Source organism: Syzygium oleosum, unplaced genomic scaffold (genome assembly GCF_021117445.2).
Source record: "Syzygium oleosum isolate NSW1041296 unplaced genomic scaffold, Sole_v2.1 Sole_v2.08, whole genome shotgun sequence".
Taxonomy (NCBI): Eukaryota; Viridiplantae; Streptophyta; class Magnoliopsida; order Myrtales; family Myrtaceae; genus Syzygium; species Syzygium oleosum.
In genome coordinates, this window is record NW_026607492.1 from 3,064,897 (window position 1) to 3,088,759 (window position 23,863).

The following is a 23,863-nucleotide window of genomic DNA, read 5'->3' on the forward strand; positions in this document are numbered from 1 at the left end:
CAGGATCATTTCTCTTTAGTTGAAGACGGAAAATTTCGAAATTGACGTTTCCTTCATATTGGCTAAAAGATCAGACATCACATAAACAACAAAACACCAAGACTTCTCTTGAGCGTGTAGATGACTCATGTACAAGAAAATGAAACTCGATAACCATAGAGACTTTAGAATTGGGTACTCGACCAAGACCTTTACTTCTTGAGCGTGTCCTAATTCCATGCATAATCTGGTTTAAATTCTAATTAAATCACCATCAATTAACCGTCAAATTTACCATAAGTCCTGCCAGTGAGCTGCCTTCCTCTCCAGAGAACCTCACCAGGCTTCGTGTACTGGACATTTGTCATAATCAAGTCGATCTGAAGAGATTGACCCACGTAAAATCTCATATTCAATGCACTTAGCAATCCCTTAGACGCTCGATTGCTTGGACAATATGCAATAGCTTAGCTTCACCTCAAACAAATTAGGCGGCTCCAAACCCTCTTGAAATACGGAACCTCACGCAATTGAATCATGTTGATTTAAGCCACAACAACTTCATCGGTCTCGTTCCATCAATTATAGGGAATCTCACGAGCTTGAAATATCTCTATATGCAAGAAAACAAAATTCAGTGGAACTTATTTTCCAGAAATGGGGAACTTGACGAACTTGACTTATCTCTAATTGCAAGGCAACTAATTCAATGGTTCTACTCCGTCGGAATTAAGCCATTTGGAGAACTTGATTGATATGAGCCTAAATTCGAATATCCTCACTTGCCCGCTTCATTCACGTATGGGAAATTTAACAAGCTTGATCGTGTTGAATTTACGGGAATTTAGATTCGACTGTGCCATCCCATCGGAAACAAGAGATATAAGAAATATCAAACTACTAGATTTGAGCTTGACCAACTTCGTCGGGAAAATCCCTGTTTGAAAGTGTCCTGTTCTTTCGGAACTTAAATCCAAAGTTTATTGATATGCTTCACGTTTCTTTCATTTGCATTTCTATTTTTCTTCCTTAATGTCGCAAGAAAGTGATATGATCGATTGGTTTTCATATACTAGATCATCTTATTAGTTGCCATTTATGTTACAAACTAAGATTCTTACATATAATAATCCCCCAAATGGTTTTAGGTAATACAAATAGAATAAAAGTGGTGAAAATTAAAGTTTCAGCAATTTATGACTTGTGTTTTCATATTTGAGGATTAGCATGTCTAAAGTGGTATATGTGAATGTGATAGCAGGAGCTGGGTTAAATTATTAGTGGAAGAAGTGGGAAAATCTTTCAAGACGTGTGCCGACCATGTTGGGGACTTGCCTCGTCTATATTCTAGACCTACCCATGGGTCGATCTATTCAGATTCGAGTCTAGCGTAACTTCCTTATCCAATCCCATCCATTTCATATTAGACAAAAATAGTATCCAGATCAACTTTTTCTGACCTAAAGTAGTTGCCAATCGTGAATCTCTAGATGGGAAGAGTTTGGCAATAGAACGTCTTGCAATAGAACACTTACCAGGCTGGAGCGAGGGAGGCGCTGGGCCATGATCAAGTCTACTATCTTGTCATCTCATTGAAGGAATGGCATTATTTGCATTTTGCAAGTAGACTAGGATCGACTTGGAGCTCGGATGGGCTGAGGCGAAAGGTGAAAAAAAAAAATACTAATAGGCGGGCTAAGGCTAGGGCGTGGGCTAAAACTCCGTCCAAGACCACCTATAATTCGAAATACAGGGCCGAGGCAAGAGCCAGAGGCGGTATTTGGCTCAAGAACAGTTTAGCTTGCTAGTCCCCCCGATTTAAAAAGAACTCATTGAGCCCAAAAAAAATTGAACTAATTGAGCCCAATCGGGCGCCATCCATCTAGTCCGAATGCATTGTCCAAGCCTGGCCGAGGGATGGCCCGACTCATCGGACTGCTCGTGTCATGATCACTTGCATTTGCGAGAGATTACTGCCCAGTAGACCTGCTCATTGGGTCGGCTTGGATGGGCTCGGGCTGGTCCGCTGGGGCATGAACCTTTCAGAGAACCTGCCTAGGCTTGAACTTGCACGCCTGGGCAAGTGCCCAAGCCCGCCCATCAGCCCACCTCCTTATTTTTTGTTATTTAGAATTGAGTTAATACCACGAAAAACCCCAAACCGGTACACATGTGACAAATTTATCCAAAACTATTTTTTTACCACAAAAAATTTCAAATTGGTACACATGTGACAATTTTACCCCGAACTAATTTTTTTACCACCAAAAACCCCAAACTGGTATAATCTGTGACAAAATTTACCCTTGGTTAGTTTCCGTTAAATTTTACTGTAAAATTACTAAGTTTGATAACACGTAATAGTCAACGGTTATACCAGTTTAGGGTTTTACTCTTCTGTTTGTCACAAGTTTACCAATTTATGATTTTTCATGATATTAATCCAATTTAACGGACTTTAACGGAGAGTAAATTTATCACAAATATCTCAGTTTGGAGTTTTTAGTGGTAAAAAAAATTAGTTCAGGGTAAAATTGTCACAAGTGTACCAGTTTGGGATTTTTGGTGGTCAAAAAGTTAGTTCGAAGTAAAATTGTCACAAGTGTATCAGTGTAGAGTTTTTGGTGGTCAAAAAATTAGTTCGGGATAAAATTGTCACAAGTATACCAGTTTGGAGTTTTTCGTGGTATTAACCCTTTAGAATTTAGGCTACAAAATCTGAAGAGCTTGATTGAGATGAGACTAAGCCACAACTCCTTTCACTTGCCCCATACCTCCATCTTTGGCCAATTTAACACTGGCCATGCTAGATTTGAATGGGAATGGATTCGATCGGGCTATTCCATCAAAAACAGGAGATTTAAAGTGTCTCGCTTATCTAGATTTGAGCTTTAACAACTGGTCTAAAAGAATCCCAGTTGAACTTGAGAGTTTGGTTGAGACGAGGCCAGGCTTAAACTCCTTCACTTGTCTCATCCCTCCATCTTTGGCCAATTTAAACAAGCTTGACCGTTAGTTTGATAAAATGATGCTGCAATTTGGTGAAAGTGGGTTGAGGATATAAGCTTTATATGGCATCTATAATTTAAGTCGTGCATAAAAAATTGTGCAAACTAAAGTTATAGGAGTCATGAGAGGCAGTTTATATAGGACAGTTCCAGTAAGATTGGAGTGCATGATCAATATAACTGGTTTGATATTTACACACTGTGTGTTGGTGTTACATGGATCTTTTGCTTTATAAGTTGAAAAGGCTTGTTAGCCAGAAAAAGAAAAGGGCTGGAAAATTGCTCCCTGACCTTTCCCTTACGCTGAGTTAGAAATTTCTAGGGCGAAACATCACCATTAAATGTGCATAAAGACCACGACTTCTCATGAACCATTCTAACGCGTACTGATCCAAAAACCTTCACACATGAAACTCTAAAAGACCATGACTTCTTGAGTAGGCACATGTCTGTTCTATCTTGTAGTTATCATCTTAGGGTCACAAAATCAACACGAGACTCCGAAGACCATCGACTTTTCGATGGACGTGTACAAGTTCCATCCATGCATTCATGCCGGGTCTTGTCTCTTGGCCAGTATGCGGGTTTAAATTCGGATCGAATCCTGAAACCGCGGAATTCGCATGAGCTGAATCGTCCGCTTGCCCAAAAGTTCATATCATGACTTTGAAAAACTGATCGCCTGAGTTACCTTGGCGAATTTCCTTACTTGAAAGTCGGGAAAAGTATAAAAAAAAAATCCTAAACTTATTATATTGGTACTAATTTAATCGTAAATTTTTCAATTAGACCAATTTAATCCCAAACCTTTTCAGGGATAAGGACACTAGGAGTGCCATAACTTTTGTACGACACTCACATGAATGCCATAACTTTTTTTTCACTCATTTGAGTGTCATTTTCGGCAAACCATCCTACATGAATTTTTTTTTATTAATTTTTCATCTGACGTGGATTTTTTTAAATGTTTTTTATTTTATTTTTTTGAATTTTTGAATTCTTTTTTATTACTCTAGACGAACCGTGTCTTATTGGTCGAACAATCGACGCATGTCCGAAGACCTTGACTTGTTGACTTTTGAGGTGCGTACTCGACAAAGACCTTCACTTCAGGAATTTGTCGAGCTGTTTCAACTTCTAATTGAATTATCATTAGTTAATCGTGAAGTTTACGATGGAGGGGCTGCCACCTCGCAATCACGATGTTGTGGAATTAGAGTCCATCCAATATAAAGAAACAGTCAACCGTATAAATTAATTTAGGAAAAATTTCAATTAATGACCCAAAGTGGATCTCTTTTCTCAAAAAAGGACCTTAAGTAAACAATGTCTCGATTAAGAATCTAAAGTGCCCAAATCAATCTCAAATAAGAACCCCAGCTTGCCGGACCGGCCAAATGATCGCCGGCCGGCGAGCGTGAGACATTTTCGGCGCCAAAATAGGGGCAATTTTGTCCTTTTCTTTTCTTTTCCTTTTTTGTTCTCTTTTTTCTTTTTTTCTTTTTCTCTCTTCTCTCTTGTGGCCATCGCCAGCGACGTCTGCCGGCCTCAAGCGAGGGCCGCCTTCGCCAGCATCGAGCGACGACCGCCCTCGCCGGCGTCAGGCGACGGCCGCCCTCACCTGGGCGGGCGAAAGCTGCCCTCGCCCTCGCCCGACGTCGACGAGGCCGAGGGCGGCCCTCGCCGCAACCCTCGCTAGCCTAGGCTAGGTGCCTCGCCCGATGCTGGCAAGGGCAACCTTTGCTTGGGCTAGCGAGGCCAAGGGCGGCCCTCACCGAATCTGGGGAGGGCGAGGGCGGCTGTCGCCCGCCCAGGCGAGGGCGAGGGCGGCTGTCGCCCGCCCAGGCGAGGGTGACCCTCGCCCGACGCCGGCGAGGGCCACCCTCGCTAGCCCAGGCGAGGGTGGCCGTCGCCCTACGACGGCGAAGGCAGTCCTCGCCTAAGGCCAGCAGACATTGCCGGCAATGGCTACAAGAGAGAAGAGAGAAAAGGAAAAAGAGAAAAAAGAAAGGAAAAGAAAAGAAAAAGACAAAATTGCCCATATTCCGGCGCCGGAAATGTCTCACGTTCGCCAGCCGACGAGTTGGGTCTTTATTTGAGACTGGTTTAGACACTTTAGGTCCTTAATTAAAATATTATTCACTTGAAATTTTTTTTAAGAAAAGAAATTCACTTGGGGTCTTTAATTGAAATTTTCCCTTAAAAGAATGAACATGTGAACCGCACAAATGGCGTTTCCTTTGACGTCGTCAGTACAGTGTCTTCTTGCTTTACTTTATAAGTGCAGTATAACACGTCACTAAACAAGACCCTGTTTCTCTGACTAAAGCGAAAGAAGAGGTCACCCATGATGAGCATAATCTTCAACACGTCCTTAGTTATACTGATTACTATGGCTTTCTCCTACCGCAATTCAATTGTTGCAGCAGCAGCACCTTCTAATGAGTCAGAGGCAAGTGCGCTTCTCCACAGTGGGTGGTGGCCTCGCTCTGTCACCGGCAACACTTCCTTACCTCATTGCTTCTGGCCCGGGGTACGGTGCGACGTCTCTGGGAGCGTAAGTGGGATTCACTTGACAACTGACTACCAAACAGGAGGTAATTTCAGCAACATGAACTTCTCCCTCCTTCCGAACCTCACTTCTCTTCAACTCTTTGGCACCGGACTGGTCGGCGAAATCCCCCTTCAAATTTATACTTTGTCAAGACTAAGTTACCTTGACTTGTCCCACAATTTTCTCACCGGCGAGTTGCCTCCCTTTGTCCAAAACCTCACCAGTCTTCAAGTACTCTGTATCAGTTACAATCACATCAGTGGCTCTATCCCTCTTGAGATGGGAAACCTGATGAGATTGACCCGTTTGGATCTCGAGTTCAATGGGCTTACTGGCGCAGTCCCTCCGACTGTTGGTTGCTTGCACAATTTACAATCCCTCAGATTTAGTTCAAACAAATTAGGTGGCTCTATCCCTGTAGAACTAGGGAACCTCGCAGAAGCTGACGAAGTTGATTTGAGTAGCAACAACTTCACTGGTCCCATTCCATCGTCTATAGGGAATCTGATGAGCTTGACCTATCTTTATTTGCAAAAAAACAAACTCGATGGATCTATTCCTCTGGAAATAGGGAATTTGACGAGCTTGATACATCTCTATTTGCAAGAAAACAAACTTGGTGGATCTATTCCTCCGGAAATCGGGAATTTGGCGAACTTGACTGATCTCTATTTGCAAGGAAACAAACTCAATGGATCTATTCCGTTGGAAATAGGCAATTTAGAGAGTTTGATCTTGCTGAACTTACAGGAAAATAGATTTGATTCACCATCCCATCAAAAATAGGAGATTTAAAGAATCTCGAACGGCTAAATTTGAGCTTGAACAACTTGGTTGGGAAAATCCCTCTCGAACTTGGGAACCTCACATATGTGCAGGATCTTGATTTAAGTTGTAACAACTTTACTGGTCCCATTCCGTCAACTATCGGGAAATTGATGGGGTTGACTTATCTCTATTTGCAAGAAAACAAGTTTGGTGGGAAAAGTGCCAAAAAAGTCCTAAACCTTTTGCATTAGTGCCAATTTAGTCCTAAACCTTTTTTTGGTGCCAATTCAGTCCTAAACCTTTTCCATTGGTGCCAATTTAGTCCTAAACCTTTTTTTGGTGCCAATTAAGTCCTAAACCTTTTAAATTGGTGCCAATTCAGTCCTAAACCTTTTGTTTTTGTGCCAATTTAGTCATTCCGGCCAATTTAGACCTGAATTTGCCTACGTGGACGCCTGCCGGCCGGCGGCCGGTCACCGGCGCCGACGTGGACAACTTTAATATTTTTTTAATATTTTTTTGAATTTTTATTTTTTTCCTTTTTTTTTATTTTTTTTTCCACTTTTTTTTTTGGTTGTCTTCCTCCTTACTCGGCCGGTCGCCGGTCCGGCGACCGGCCGAGGCCGAGGCCGGCGAGGACGAGCCTCGCCTTGGTCGGGCGAGGCTCGAGCCCTCGCCGGAGGCCGCGGCGAGGGCGAAGCCCGACCTCGCGGATCCGGCGAGGTCGACGCTCGACCTCGCCGGATCCGGCGAGGTCGGGCCTCGCCCGACCATGGCGAGGCTCGCCCCGGCCGCGGCCTCCGGCGAGGGCTCGAGCCTTGCCTTGGTCGGGCGAGGCTCGCCTCGCCGCGGCCTCCCGGCGAGGTCGGGCCTCGCCATGGTCGGGCGAGGCTCGCCTCGCCGCAGCCTCCCGGCGAGGGCTCGAGCCTCGCCATGGTCGGGCGAGGCCCGGCCTCGCCGGATCTCGGCGAGGTCGGGCCTCGCCGGCAGCCGGGCGAGGCTCGACCTTGCCAGATCCGGCGAGGTCGAGCTCGCCGGCCACTGGCCTTTGGCCGGTCGCCGGACCGGCGACCGGCCAGATGAAGAAGAAACCAAAAAAAAAAAGTGGAAAAAAAAGAAAAAAAGGAAAAAAATAAAAATTCAAAAAAATATTAAAATATTATTTAATTTGTCCACGTCAGCGCCACGTCGGCGCCGGTGACCGGCCGCCGGCCGGCAGGTGTCCACGTAGGCAAATTCCGGTCAAAATTGACCGGAATGACTAAATTGGCACAAAAATAAAAGGTTTAGAACTGAATTGGCACCAATTTAAAAGGTTTAGGATTTAATTGGCACCAAAAAAAGGTTTAGGACTAAATTGGCACCAATGCAAAAGGTTTAGGACTGAATTGGCACCAAAAAAAGTTTAGGACTAAATTGGCACTAATGCAAAAGGTTTAGGACTTTTTTGGCAATTTTCCCCAAGTTTGGTGGATCTATTCCTCGGGAAATAGGGAACTTGAAGAGCTTGAGTGATCTTTTTTTGCAAGAAAACAAGTTTGATGGATCTATTCCTCTAGAAATAGGGAATTTTATGGGTTTGACTAATCTTCTTTTGCAACAAAACAAACTCAATGGATCTATTCCGTCGAAAATAGGCAATTTGAAGAGCTTGAGCGTGCTGAATTTACGGGAAAATAGACTTGATGGTGTCATCCCATCGAAAATAGGAGATTTAAGGAATCTCGAGCTTCTAGATTTGAGCTCGAACAACTTGAACGGGAAAATCCCTGTTGAACTTGAGAATTTGACCTCGTTAATCTATCTCGATCTTCACAACAATGCTCTTTCTGGCTCAATTTCCACATTTAAAAACAAGTCTCACTTAGTTAGCCTTGACTTATCATACAATCATCTCAAAGGCCCAATCCCAGTTAATCTCATTGCTGCTTTTCCTGACACCTCTTTTATGGGCAACGAAGCCCACAGAAGGTCTAGCGTTATTCATTACACGAGGATGTTCGTTCCCCTGGCTACAATACTCATTTCCTGTATAGTTCTTGGATCGTGCTTCCTATTTCGACGTGCCACAAAGAGCGTGCAATCAGAGACTACAGAGAAAAATGGAAATTTCTTGTCAATATGGAATTATGACGGGAGGATTGCATATGAGGACATAATAAATGCAACAGAGGACTTTGACATCAAATATTGCATCGGGACCGGCGGTTATAGTAGTGTCTATAGAGCGCAGTTGGCCAATGGGAAAGTCGTGGCACTGAAGAAGCTTCACCACTTTGAAGCAGAGGACCCGTCCTTCAACAAGAGCTTTCGGAATGAAGTGAAACATTTGACAGAAGTACGGCATAGAAGCATCATCAAGCTCCATGGTTTCTGTTTACACAGGCGATGCATGTTCTTGATTTATGAGTACATGGAAAGGGGGAGTCTATTCCACGTTTTGAGGGATGATGTCACAGCGGTGGAATTAGATTGGTCCAAAAGAGTCGATCTCGTCCGAGATACGGCACATGCTTTGTCTTACATGCACTATGACCGCGCTCAGCCAATTGTTCATCGAGACATATCTAGCAACAATATCTTACTCAACAGCAAAATGCAGGCTTTTGTATCAGATTTTGGCACCGCAAGACTTCTGGATCTTGATTCCTCATCTAATCTCACTGCAAGTATGGCTGGCACCTATGGATATATTGCACCAGGTGAGCAATCCATTAGTTTTTTTTTTCTTCTGAAAGTTACTACTAGAGGCACTAGTCGGAGATGGTAGTTCTTACGACTTACTGAAGTTTCATCATCCACGCACTTCAATGACTTGTGGTGTTGTATGTACTTTAATTATTTTGAAATTTTTAGATAATTAATATTTATTTTTTACTCTCCCATTGTTTGTATTACTCGAGCTTTTCAATCCCAAGAGTGAATTATGTCCAAAGAAGTATTGTTCTGGTTCTCTAGTGCTTGCTTGCTTAAGCAGTGATCCAAAGTCATGACCCATAATGAAACAAGTTTCGGAAGCTTTTCTAGCCCCAAAACTAACGGTGGCCAAGCCTTTCCATTCAATCTCACTTGCGCAGTTCCAAAAAAAAAAAAATTAAGGAGTATGGTGGGTAAGGTGGATCAACAAAAATCTCGTTAAGCCTACAACAAGAGCAAGGGCCACGAAGTACTTGTCCCAATGCAAATAAATAAAGTCCAACAAGTGAAGAGTTGATTGACAAAATGATGCTGCAAATTGGTGAACGTGGTTGAGTATTTGAAGTATACGGCTTGTGCGATTAGAGTCAAGTCAAACTTCTGTTATACTAGCTTGGCTAAAAGTCAGCGAAGTAGCGAGTTAAAAGCAGTTATCAGACAGTCTATTTGTTTTTGGAATCCTAAACATATTGAATTTGTGTCAATTTAGTCCTAAGCATTTTAATTTTGCCAAATTAATCCTAAACCTTTTGACATAGTATCAATTCAGTTATTCCAGCTAATTTTGGCTAGATATTACTTACGTGGACGCCAGCCGGCTTACATGGCACAACCGGCGCTGACACAGACAATTTTAAATAATATTTTAATATTTTTCAATTTATTTATTATTTTTTCTGATTGTTTTTCTTTTTTTCTTTCTTTTTCTTCATTTCTTCTTCTTTTGAAGGTAATTGGCCACCGGACACCGGCCATGGCCGAGTAGGCTGGCGTCGCTTGGGCGAGAGTTGTCGTCGCCTGCCACAACAAGGCCTGGCTCGGTGAGGGCGAGCCTCGACAAGGGTTCTGCTCACCAAATCTGGCGAGGCCGCCCTAGCTTGGGCGAGGGCAAGCCTCACTCGATCTAGCAAAGGGAACCTTCACCGGGGCTTGCCCAGGCTGGGCCTCACCTATGGCGGGCGACGGTGACCCTAGCCCTAGTGAGATCAAGCCCACTTGACCATGGCTAGTGGCTGGCCACCGGCAAAAGAAATAAGAAAGAAAAAGAAAAGAAAGAAAAAAATCGAAAAATATTAAAATATTATAAAAAATTGTTCACGTTAGCACCGATCGTGCCACTTAAGCTGGCCATCGTTCACGTCAATAATATCCGATCAAAATCAGTCTGAAGAACTGAATTGGCACTATGTTAAAAGGTTTAGGATTAAAGTGACACAATTAAAAGATTTATGACTAAATTATTGACACCAATGCAATAGGTTTAAGATTTTTCTAACACTTTTCCTGTTTATTTTTAGTCTTTTTAGTTATATGGGAATGCATGATGATTGATAATGCGTTGTTCTTGCCATGAATGTTTGGCGTGTTAAGGACATTCACTATGTATTTGCCATGGTGTCCAGCACGAGCCCCAAATCTGTGCATTATGAAGACTTAGGCACCTTCACTTGTCCTGCAATTCTCTCACCAGTGTGCTGCCTCCCTCTCGGGAGAACCTTACCAGGCTTCGTGTTCTTGACATTTATCATAAAATCTTAGATTCAATGCACTTAGCAATCCCTTAGACGCACGGTTGCTTGTACAATATGCAATAGCTCAGCTTCACCTCAAACAAATTGGGCAGCTCCAAACCCTCACATCGAATCATGTTGGTTTAAGCCGCAACAACTTCATCGGTCTCGTTCCGTCATTTATAGGGAATTTGACGAGCTGGAAATATCTCTATATGCAAGAGAATGAAATTTAGCGGATCTTATCCTCCAGAAATTGGGAACTTGACTTATCTCTAATTGCAAGGAAACTAACTTGATGGATCCACTCCGTCGGAATTAGGCAATTTGGAGAACTTGATTGATATGAGCCTAAATCCGAATATCTTCACTTGCCCCCTCCATTCACGTCTGGGAAATTTAACAAGCTTGATCGTGCTGATTTATGGGAAATTAGATCGACCGTGCCATCCCATCGGAAACAGGAGATATAAGAAATATCAAACTGCCAAATTTGAGCTTGAACAACTTCGTCCGGAAATTCCATGTTTGAAAGTGTCCTGTTTTTTCCGAACTTAAATCCAAAGTTTATTGATGCACTTCACGTTTCTTTCATTTGCATTTCTATTATTCTTCTTTAATGTCGCAAGAAAGTGATATGATCAATTGGTTTTCCAATACTAGATCATCTTATCAAAGGTTGTTTATATTATAAAATAACATTCTCGCGGATGAATAGTTTTGTTGGGGTACAACCCCAAGAGGTTTTAGGTAATTCTAGATCAAATAAAAGAACTAAAAAGTAAAGTTTCAGTAATCAATGACTTGTTTTTTTCATATTCGAGAATTAGCATGTCTAAAATGGTATATTTGAATGTGATAACATTATTAGTGGAAGAAGTGGGAATATCTTTCATGTGACATTCCGAATTTCGGCCCATTTTTGGAATTTATAAAACGTGTAATTCGTCAGTGTGCTTATAGTAAAATCTCGCCCGGGAACTGATCACTCCCGGTTATTGTTTTTAAAATTGAGATTTCGCTAGAATTGCACTCGATCGAATTTAGCTGTTATTTAGAGCCCAAACTTTGGTGTCGAATTTCTCGGAGTTCTAGGACGAATTTAATTGGACGGTGTCGATATTATTGTGGCCCACCTCGATATTGCACGCGATATGTAGAAAGTGAGTTTTTGACCGGGTGCGGATTTGGACCGATAGACCTCTTTTGCGGTGTGTTTTTATTAATACCTTTTGGCCAAATCCCAAATTATTAATTAAGATTTTTCGAGGACCGTTAGATCGTTTTTGAATTTGAATCGTGGCCGTTGAATCGCGATTATTGCGATTTGACCCCTCTCTCTTTCTCTCTCTCTCTCTCCGCCGGTCCCCCCTTTTTTTTGCGTGTCTGACCCCCTTACGTCTGACACCACCAGCCCCCATCATTCCTCTTTTTCTTCTTTTTCTTTTTCTTCTTCTTGTCTTTTCTTCTCTTCTTCTTCTTCTTCGTGGGTTCTGCTTCTGTCCGTGCTTCTGCTTCATCTTCGGCTTCTTCACTCGTTGCCACCGCCGGCTTGTCCTCGCCGGACCAGCCACCGCCAAGCGCCGCTTCTCCCCGCCGTGAACCACCCCCGTCCCAGCTCTCCCCCTGGCCGTGCGGCACCGCCCCTGGCCGCCCGGAACCTTCCGTCGCCGATTCGCCCAAGCCGCGTGCGAGAAGCGCCTCTCGCCGGTCCGCCCACGCCCGCCCTCGCTGCTCGCTGCCGCTGTCCCGGCTGCTAAGACCACCACCGCCAACCTCCATTTTTGCCTGACTCAGCCTCCAAGCCGCGCCGGACAGCCACCCATAGCAACCACTCCCTTCGCCGCGCTTGTTCGTCGCCCGTCCGCCGGTCGCCGAGCCCGAGCCGTAGCGATCTGAGGAGACCGTGGACCGCCCTCGCCGCCGCCGTCGTCCTCGCGGTAACCCGGCATTAGCTGAGTAAGTTAATCCCTAATCCCGTGTTTAGGTGTTAAACTTGCTTAAGGTAATTTAATTTATGTTTAGATTAATATTATGTTTATTTAATTGGGTTTAGATGTTAAATTATCGGTGTTTGCACGATAGGTTATCGCGTATATATTGATAAGTTATCGTGGTGTTGTGATAAGTTATCGATTATTTTATTAAAGTATTATTTTCGGAATTAATTATTATTTTATTATTTTCGGATTAAATATTAATATTTTATTATTAAATAATTAATTTCCGAAATTAAATATTATTATTTTCGGAAAATTTTTAACGTCAAATTGTGATGCCAACGTTGGATTTCGCTGTATAAGTTGGCGTATTTGGAAAACGGTTTGAACGATTTCGATTTGGGAAAGTATTTTGAATTTTGGAAAATTAAATTATTCTTGGATATTATTAAATAATTAAATTCCGAATTTATTTATTATTATTTCGGAAAATTTATAATTTCAAATTATGATTTCTAGCTTGAATGTTGGCGTTTATACCGTGAATTGTCGTATTAAATTCAATTTATGATAAACTGTTTTGATCGGAAGTTTTTAAGAAAGTTTACGAGTTTTTGGCATTAAATTATTTTATTTGTCATGCCAAGTAATTGGTAGTGATGCTTTGTGATTGATAAACATGTTTAGCATCGAAGCTTGCAAGAATTGAATGACTGTTTACATGTGTGATCACTTGGTTTGTTATGCGGCATTGTGTGAGCACTATTCATGGACGCATGGGCTAATTGAAAAGATAATAATTGACCGGTATGCTTGTGTGCTCGTGTGGTCACACATTAAAGCCGTCTTGCTGTGTATCGCTTGACGTTGCCCTATTTATCGGATGCCTGGGGATAATCTGGAGTGCTGATACCCCGGATGCCTTGTCGCGGCCCGAGGCCGGACTTGATGCTCCTTACGGGATACCATCTTACTGTGTATCGTTTGATGTTGCCGTATTGGAATGCCGTCATCCTGTATATCGTTTGACGTAGCCGTGCCCGACGGGGCGGGACGGAGCCCGGTTTTTACCGGTAGACCGCCATCTTCTTGCGTATCGCTTGATGTGTGGTGGCCGGGCGTAATAATTGGAATACGTGTGATGCATAGTGCTTGATTATGGGGTAGAAGCTGCTAGGCATGGTATGGGACGTGCCCAAGCGGGTTTTACCTTATAATCGAGACACGCGCGACTGTGTTGCATTAATGCATGGAAAATCTCGTTAAATGCTTCGAGTATGTGACATATGCATTTCATCAACGAGTGTACCAAGGCGAGATAAGGATGTCTGTGGTTGTTTAATATTGTTGCTATTGATGCTGTATTGACTGGTTAGGGACCCCCGTGCGAGTTGGCTTCCTAAGCGGGGCTTAGACTGTTAACTTATTGAGACTTTCGTCTCATTTGTTGTTGTTAACCACTTTTCAGGCCCTTAGCACGTTGATGCACCCAGTTGAGTTCAGGGCGTCTGGAAGCGGGCTTTTTGGGATCGACTTGTTGGTGGAGTAGATTGACCCTAACCTTTATCTTTTGTTGGCTTTTTGTGAAAACGCTCGGAGTGGGCTTGTAAGTATGTTCCCAGGGGTTAATCAAGTGAATATTAAAAATGACTTTTGTTATGTCTGGTTTTCCTCTGCTATCCCTGATTTGATTTTGTCTGGGGATTGTTGTGTTGGTTATCGTTTCCGCTTTCGTAATTCAAAGATAAAAAGAAAAGGGTCGGCGACGAGTCCTGGGTCGTCGCATCATAACGACCATAACGGGATGTTGCGTGTCCGTAGAGTTCGGGGTGTGACATTTCAAGACGCGTGCCAACAGTTCAACCATGTCCATGTTGAGGACTTGCCTCGTCTATATTCTAGACCTGCCCATGGCCGAACATATTCGAGTTTGACGTAAATTTCATCTCTTAAAAGATATGGGTGCGGTGGAAAATTTGTAAATAATTTTTGGGGCCACCACGATTGACTTAGGCAAAGTATGTCGGCAGCTGTTTTTGACTTAGAGTCTTCTTGTTCCACTGACTACAACATCGACAGTCTTCTTTATTGCAGTTCCTAGCAATTTCTTAGCAGTCGTTTGTAACATTAAACAAAATAATTATAATGGGGTTACGAATGGATTAGTGAATGATTAGAAGTAATAGCAAAACTTCAATTACTGAACGACATAGTGTACTCGGAGCAATAATAATCAATTTCAGAAGCATATTTTTAAAAAATAATTGGGAGTTAGCCTTTGAATAAGACTGGAGAATTTCATGTGGTCCGCCAAAAAAATTTAGATCTTGTTCATAAACTTGTGGCTCTTGTTGAACTTTGGACATACAATATGTTTTTTTTAAGAATCTCACTTATCAAAATCATCTCTGATGTCCGGGTTCCAACTCTAAGATATGAATATACAACTTTGCGATTTTCTTTCTTTTTCACAGAGCTTGCTTATAGTTTGGTGGTTAACTAGAAATATGACGTATATAGCTTTGGAGTCGTGGCGATGGTAACACTAATGGGCAAGCATTTGGCAGAGACCAATTCGGTGCTATCAACCTCAGAAGGAGAAGATATCATGTTACTCGACATGTTAGATCCGCGCTTGCCTATTCCCAAAAAAAGTTCTGTCACGAAAAAAATTGTTGAAACGATTTCTCTGGCGCTTGCTTGCTTGCTTTCGTGCTGACCCAAAGTCACGTCTTATGATGAAACAGGCTTTTGAAGCTTTTTTGGCTCGAAAGATACCAATGATCGAGCCCTTCCATGCAATCTTAGTGGCGCAGATCCAAAAAAATCTAATTAGCATATCAATGTTTTCACGACCTACTTAACAGTTAAATTGACTAAGTACATTCTTGATACAGAAGAAGAAATTGGTATCTTGGATAAATTTCATAGTTCAGGGTATCCTATTAAGCTCTTCTCCTGTCTGAAAGAGACACAAGTGCGATTAATTAATGAGTGAGATTAGTGGGACCCAAAATGACCGTTTAAGGAAGAGTATCATCAGAAGCCACGTGTATCAGAAAAGAACCGGTCACACATCTACCTCGTCGAATCTTTTCTGATTTTCCTATTACAAACTTCATTACTTTTGTCGTTTTTCATTATTAAACAATTGATGCAAGTTTTTCCATCGTATTCATTGATATAATGATTATCTGTTCGTTTTGGTTGATTTGTTTTTTCGGTCGAAATTTTGGTTGATTGAACGGGCATATTTTTCTTCTCGTCCTATGCGCACTAGTAAGATTAACTGAACCAAACGTATCACATGGGGCTCAAAGAACTAAAACTAGAGAAGACTCCTAAAAGAAATAAAACAAGACTCTTACACCTTACTTCGTATTTCGATATATAAAGAAGAGCACGCGCGATCAGAGACAAATAAAAAAAGTGGAGATTTCTTGTTGATAAGCAAATTTTGATGGGAGAATTGTATTTAAAGGCATAATCAATGCAACAGAAGACTTTGACATTAGATATTACATCGGGAGTGGCGGTCACGGTAGTAGTGTCTATAGAGCACAATTGCGAAATGAGAATATCATGGCATTGAAAAAACTTCACCGTCCTGATGCAAAGGACCCATCTTTTGATAAGAAGATGGGAAACGAAGTGAAACACTTGATGGAAGTAGGACATGAAAGCATAATTAAGCTCCATGGTTTCTACTTACACAAGCAATGCTTGTTGTTGGTTTATGAGTACACGATGGGAAGAGAGACTAATTGGTGCATTAAGAAACGATGATGAAGCGACAAAACTAGATTGGTCCAGTATAGTTTCTGTCTTTTGAAAAACGCAAGAGACGCTTTGGTATTTACCCACTGCGTATTGGAATTACAAGGATCTTTTGCTTTCTAAGCTGGAGGCTTGTTAGTCAAAAAAAGAAAAGGCTGGAAAATTGGTCCATGACCTTTCCCTTGCGATGGGTTAGAAATTTTTGGGGCCAACCATCACCAATAAAAGTGTCACAAAAACCATGACTTCCCATGAACCATTGAACACGGACTTATCCAAAAACCAACGCACATGAAACCCCAGAAGACCTATGACTTCTTGATGGATGTGAACAGGTTCCATGCATGCTTGCTGGCTTAAAATCTTTTTTCTTAGTATGGTATGCTGATTTAAATTCTAATCGACTCATAAAACTGCCAAATTTAGAGATTGTGTGAGTAGAATAGAGTATACTACTTGTCAGAAAATTTGTGCTACAACTCTAGAAAATCAATCACTTAAATTACATCGGCGATTTTCCTTACTTGAAAATCCATTGTGGCATTAATTTAAAATATTAAAACATCCGACGTGACTCGTCGCAAAGTAAAGTCACGCAGGAATTTTCATCAAAAAAATTATCGATGTAACTTAAGTGATTTGCTTTTAAGACTTATGACAGTTAAATGATCGCATAAATAGCTATCGCATCAAAGTGAGAACTGTACAAAAATTATAACATTGCTAGTGTCCTTATGCCCTCAAATTTTATCGAGCAAGTGATGGTCGGAAGCCATGAAATTCAAGCGATGTCACGACAACTGGCTTGAGATTTTATCTGTAGCCATCGTTGATTTTATTTTGCATGATGTCCTACAGAACTTGAAATTTAACTTCTATCAAGGTAGTTAGAGCAACTCATGGGGTATGAGCTAATTTTATTTACATTGAGCAATCAAACAAGTTACTAGCTCATGGGATATATGGGTAATTGACTTGCTATCAAAATCCCGAAAACCTTCACACATAGTCCAAAATAAAGTTATTAGCTTTTTTGTTTTTGTTTTAATGACAATACAAAGTAATCGGACTGTTTGACTTAAACAAATATCACAAATGCACATAATTCGCATGTTCACATATATCTTGTAAAGCTTTGGCCATAGGGAGACTAGTGAGATTTTTCTGAATGCGAGACGGTAGGATAGAATCCACCGTATATAAATTAAGCGTTTAATCACTTAACCAATAATTCGAGTTTTTAAAACAAAATGATTCGATTAAGATGAAAGTTATGACCGAATTATTTCGATCACAGAGTCGTTTTTCGAACAATCATTCTTGATATTAGATGTGAAGTCCATTAGGCCCCTCTACGGAGATAAACTAAAGTAACGCGTGTTTCACAACAAGGAAGACTTCAAGTCGTCTCGAAGAATAAGACGAAATGCCGGAGAAAAAAGTAAACAAAATAGTGATTCTGGGATTCTCTGTGATCCATCCGAAGGAGGACAAGTTATGAGTCAATTACCCTTTTATATCCCACAAGTTATTTCTTTTTCTTTCTTTTTCTGGTCGGACACAAGTTATTTCTTTGGATTGCCCTTATTTGATACATAGTCGTTGGCCTGCGTGGGTGCTGAAACTTGGATTTCTTCACAAACTAATTCAATTTGTAGTAATTAGTTTCCCCTTTACAGCCCTACGAGTAGATGGCAACAACTTCATCATCCCAAAAGAAAAAGGAAGAAAAGACTACGAGAGTTACAGTTGAACCTAAGTGTCAAGTCATTAAAAAGATAACGCGTGAATTGTACAAATCGCGTTTCCTTTGACACGTCAGTACAGTGTCTCGCTTTACTATATAAGTGCCGTAGTCCAATGAATATCGCAAACATAACATTCTGCAGATAACACGGGACTAAACAGGACCCCGTTTCTCCGATCACAGCAAAAGGAGGGGTCATCCATGATGAGCGTAATCTGCAACATGTCCTTAGTTATTCTGATTACTACAGCTTTCTCCAACTACAGTACAATTGTTGCGGCACGAGCACCTTCTAATGAGTCAGAGACAAGTGCGCTTCTCCGCAGCGGTTGGTGGCCTCGCTACATCACCGGCAACACTTCCTTACCTCATTGCGCCTGGCCCGGGGTATCGTGTGACGCCTCTGGGAGCGTCAATAGGATTCACTTGACAATTGAGCACCAAATAGGAGGTAATTTCGACAACATGAACTTCTCTCTCCTTCCGAGCCTCACTTCTATTGAACTCTCTCGCGCCAGACTGATCGGCGAAATCCCTCTTCATATATGTACTCTGTCGAGGCTTACTCACCTTGACTTGTCCGGCAATTCTCTCACTGGCGAGTTGCCTCCCTGTGTCCATAACCTCACCAGGCTTCAATTTCTTGATATCGGTTATAATCATATCAGCGGCTCTATCCCTCATGAGCTGGGAAGACTGAAGAGATTGACCTGGTTGGATCTCGAGTTCAATTTTCTTACCGGTGCAGTCCCTCTTACTGTTGGCCGCTTGTCCAATTTACGATCCCTCATATTTGGCTCAAACGAATTAGGTGGCTCTATCCCTCTAGAACTTGGGAACCTCACAAAATTGGATGATGTTGATTTAAGTGGCAACAACTTCACTGGTCCCATTCCATCGTCTACAGGAAATTTGACGAGCTTGACTTATCTCTATTTGCAAGGAAACAAACTCAGTGGATCTATTCCTCCCGAAATAGGGAATTTGACGAGCTTGACTTATCTCTATTTGCAAGGAAACGAACTCAGTGGTTCCATTCCGTCGGAAATAGGCAATTTAGAGAGCTTGATGAACCTGAATTTAGGGGAAAATATATTTGATGGTGCCATCCCATCGGAAATAGGAGACTTAAGGAATCTCGTATTTCTAGATTTAAGCTCGAACAACTTGACTGGGAAAATCCCTGTTGAACTTGCGAATTTGAGGAATTTAAGCTATCTCGATCTTCACAACAATTCTCTTTCTGGCTCAATTCCCACATTTCGAAGCACATTATTATATGATCTTAACTTATCATGCAATCATCTCGAGGGCCCAATTTCAGCTCCAAATAGTCTCGGGGCTTATTATCCTGGTAACCTTTATCTCGGTAACCAAGATTGTGACAAGTTTGACGAAACCCAAGCCCACAGAAGAAGGTCTAGAGTAATTCATTACATGACCATGTTCATTCCGCTGGCTGCAATATTCATTTCTTGTATAGTCGTTGGATCGTGCTTCCTATTTCGACATCCAACAGAGAGCGTGCAATCAGAAACTACAGAGAAAAATGGAAATTTCTTGTCAATATGGAATTATGATGGGAGGATTGCCTATGAAGACATAATCAATGCAACAGAGGACTTCGACCTCAAATATTGCATCGGCACTGGCGGTTATGGCAGCGTCTACAGAGCGCGATTGCCTAATGGGAAAGTCGTGGCATTGAAGAAACTTCACCGTCTTGAAGCGGAGGACCCGTCCTTTGACAAGAGCTTTCGGAATGAAGTGAAACACTTGACTGAAGTTAGGCATAAAAGCATCATCAAGCTCCATGGTTTCTGCTTACATAGGCGATGCATGTTCTTGGTTTACGAATACATGGAAAGGGGAAGTCTATTCTGTGCTTTGAGAGATGATGTCGAAGCGGTGGAATTGGATTGGTCCAAAAGAGTCGATCTTGTCTGGGATACGGCACACGCTTTGTCTTACATGCACCACGATTGCGCTCGGCCAATTGTTCATCGAGACGTATCTAGCAACAACATCTTATTGAACAGCAAAATGCAGGCTTTTGTATCAGATTTTGGCACCGCAAGGCTTCTGGATCCTGATTCCTCATCTAACTTCACCGCAAATATCACTGGCACCTATGGATACATTGCACCGGGTGAGCAATACTTCATGCTTCATAAGTTTTTCTCTTTAATCCTGAAAGTTACTAGTAAAGGCACAAGTTCGACAAGTAAATATTTGTCGGAATAGTCAAGATTTCTGGATGTTGTATTACATCTATATCGGTATTACTAAATCATTCATTTCTATTCAACGTTTTATTGTGGAAATTAAATTAATTGTTTTTAAAGAAAAATTGGAGGGGCAAATGGAGCGGGGTGGGGTGCTGTACATAGTTATGTGGGGTGAGGACGGGGAGGGAAAAGTTGCTCCTCCCCGGGCAGCGACGGGGCGGTGGTAAAGGTGCAACCATCATGTCTGAAGCCTCAACCGCCAAAATTTTTGATGTCTTTTGTATCTTTTTTTTCCAGAACTCGCGTATACTTTGGTCGTTAATGAGAAATGCGACACATATAGCTTTGGAGTGGTAGCAGTGGAAACGATGATGGGCGAGCATCCAGGAGATATTGTATCTACGTTGTGGACATCCTGTGGAGAAGATATCATGCTACATAATATCTTAGATCCGCGGTTACCTTATCCAAGAGAGAACTCTGTCGCAAGAAGTATTGTTCTGATAGTTTCTCTCGCGCTTGCTTGCTTGACTGCTGATCCAAAGTCCCGACCAACTATGAAGCAAGTCTCGGAAGCTTTTCTAGCTCGAAAGTTACCGTTGGCGAAGCCCTTCCATGAGATCTCGTTGGCTCAGCTCCGAGATAACAACAGATTATGGTTGGAAGGTGGATCAACAGAAGCTTCATCAGGACTAAGCGATGAGCAAGGGTTATTAAGTGCTTGTCCAGTAAAGAGTTAGATTGATAAAATGATGCTACAATTTGGTGTAAGTGATATAGAACTGTATCGCTTCTGCACATTATTAAGTCATGTAAAACTTTTTACCATACTACGTATAGGAGTGAGAAGTTGTTTATATAGGACATCCATTTTTTTCCTTCTTTTCAGTAAGATTGAAATGCATGATCAATAAACAATGTATCAAGAAATAACGAGACCCACACTAGTGCCAATATAAAACATAAGTACCCATACACAATTTCTACAACGTATTTGATTCTATTAAGATAAAGTCATAGAAAAAGTCCACTTAATATTATGTTTCGTTCCATAAAAGATGAGTATAGCTCGTTTTTTCAAGGCCAAACACCAGCGAGAAGTCCATGAAGACCATCACTTCTTACGAACCATGTAACGCGTAGTGGTCCAGAAAATCAACATATCATGGTCCCAAAATCAACACATAAAACGACAAAGACCTTGACTTCTGGTGACACTCCAATTGCATACTCTCCACAGAAGACCTTGACTTCGTGACAAATGGGTACAAGTGCCATGCAGAAAATTCGTTCTGGTTTAAGTTCTGATTGAATCGTTGAAATTTATAGATTTTAGAACGGGCAGTACAATCTCTCGATGGAGGGGCCGAAACTTCTTTAGGGTGTGCAGATTCTTAGAACACTTCAGCTTAGGCACTCACTCCTTTGTATTATACTTCGCTTGTGAATCAGTTTGCAGATCCAATTTTTCTCCTACAATTTCGTGAAAATGAAATTAATCCTAGCCCAACTGAGGAAGATTTTCAAGGCATGTTAAATAGTCCGATACCGAAGCCCATTTTAGCAAGCCCATATTCTAAGCTGTTCTTTATATTACTTCGTTCAACCCAAGAAAGCCTCTATTTCAGTCCATTGTAAGAAATCCCACTTTAAGTGAGTAAACCACGAATCCATGAAATATCCACAAATTTCGTAGTCCAGTTAAGACATGAGTGAAAATCAGCATAGGCGGTCTCAACAGGGAATTGTTTTCATTTTTGTGGGTGTGGGGAATCGAACCTATATCGTAGGGCCAACCCGTACATACAAATTCGCTCCTTTAACCACATAGCTAATCTTGGGTTTTAGTTTCTGCAAGTGATTCCCTCTTTAAAGACCGTTGTTATTAGGAAAGCTTGTAAAATGTCTATATGAAGGAAAACAAATTAAGTGGATCTTATTCTCCGGAAATAGGGACTCTGAAGAACCTGAGAATCCTCTATTTGCAAAGTAAACAAACTGAATGGATCCATTCCATTGGAAATGGGCAATTTGGAGAACTTAACCGATGTGAGCTTAAATTCAAATTCCCTCACTTGCCTCCTCCAGTCACGTCTGGGAAATGTGGCAAGCTTGATCGTTCTGAATTTACGGAAAAATAGAATGACTGTGCCATCCCATTTGGAAATTGGAGATGCTCGCTTTTCTAGATTCGAGCTTGAACAACTTCATTGGAAGAATCCTTATTGAATTTAAGAGTTTGGTTAGGGCAAGCCATCTCGTTCACAATAATTCTCTTTCGGGCTCAATTCTCTCATTTAAAGAGCTTTCGTACTTAGATCGCGTCTACTTATCATACAATCATCTCAATTATGGGTGAGCATCCAGGTGAGATCATCTTAATGTTGTCGATACTCTTCAAAGAAAATATTACACTACAATAAATATTAGACCTGCGCTTGCCAATCCCAATAGTGAATTCTGTCGAAAGAAGTATTGTTCTGAGAGTTTCTTTGGCTTACTTGCTTAAGCAGTGATCCAAAGTCATGACCCATAATGAAACAAGTTTCGGAAGCTTTTCTAGCCCCAAAACTAGCGGTGGCCAAGCCTTTCCATTCACTCTCACTTGCGCAGTTTCAAAAAAAATAAAAAAACTCAAGGAGTATGGTGGGTGAGGTGGATCAACAGAAATCTCGTTAAGCCTACAACAAGAGCAAGGACCACGAAGTTCTTGTCCCAATGCAAATAAATAAAGTCCAACAAGTGAAGAGTTGATTGACAAAATGATACTGCAAATTGGTGAACGTGGTTGAGTATTTGAAGTATACGGCTTGTGCGATTAGAGTCTAGTCAAACTTTTGATATACTAGCTAGGCTAAAAGTCAGCGAAGTAGCGAGTTAAAAGCAGTTATCAGACAGTCTATTTATTTTTGGAATCCTAAATATATTACATTTGTGTCAATTTAGTCCTAAACATTTTAATTTTGCCAGATTAATCCGAAACCTTTTGACATAGTATCAATTCAGTCATTCCAGCTAATTTTGGCTAGATATTACTTATGTAGACGTCGGCCGGCTTACGTGACACAACTGGCACTGACATGGACAATTTTAAATAATATTTTAATGTTTCGATTTCTTTATTATTTTTATGATTTTTTTTCTTTTTTTCTTTATTTTTCTTCATTTCTTCTTTTGCCAGTAATTGGCCACCGGACACTAGCCATGGCCGAGTAGGCTGGCATTGCTTGGGCGAGAGTCATCATCGCCTGCCATAACAAGGCCTGGCTGGACGAGGGCGAGCCCCGACAAGGGTTTTGCTCACCAAATCTGGCGAGGCCGCCCTAGCTTGGGCAAGGGCAAGCCTCACCCGATCTAGCAAAGGGAGCCTTCACCAGGGCTTGCCCAGGCTGGGCCTCACCTATGGTAGGCGACGGTGACCCTGGCGCTAGTGAG

At 41.7% G+C, this 23,863-nt stretch overlaps 2 protein-coding genes and 1 pseudogene across 2 annotated transcripts; all 3 read left to right on the forward strand.

Moving 5' to 3' along the window:
• The first annotated feature begins 5,288 nt into the window (after positions 1-5,288).
• Positions 5,289-6,505, forward strand: LOC130138755 (probable leucine-rich repeat receptor-like protein kinase At1g35710). The gene has a single exon (XM_056313765.1). It carries the CDS (start codon positions 5,335-5,337, stop codon positions 6,325-6,327), a length of 993 nt encoding a protein of 330 aa, XP_056169740.1. The 5' UTR covers positions 5,289-5,334; the 3' UTR covers positions 6,328-6,505.
• Positions 6,506-7,810: 1,305 nt separating this feature from the next.
• Positions 7,811-15,540, forward strand: LOC130138784 (MDIS1-interacting receptor like kinase 2-like; annotated as a pseudogene).
• Positions 15,541-18,323: 2,783 nt separating this feature from the next.
• LOC115668394 (MDIS1-interacting receptor like kinase 2-like) lies at positions 18,324-21,220 on the forward strand. Its single transcript, XM_056313760.1, has 2 exons — positions 18,324-20,349; positions 20,726-21,220. The coding sequence occupies exons 1-2, from the start codon at positions 18,402-18,404 to the stop codon at positions 21,166-21,168; spliced, it is 2,391 nt and encodes a 796-aa protein (XP_056169735.1). The 5' UTR covers positions 18,324-18,401; the 3' UTR covers positions 21,169-21,220.
• The last annotated feature ends 2,643 nt before the right edge of the window (positions 21,221-23,863 follow it).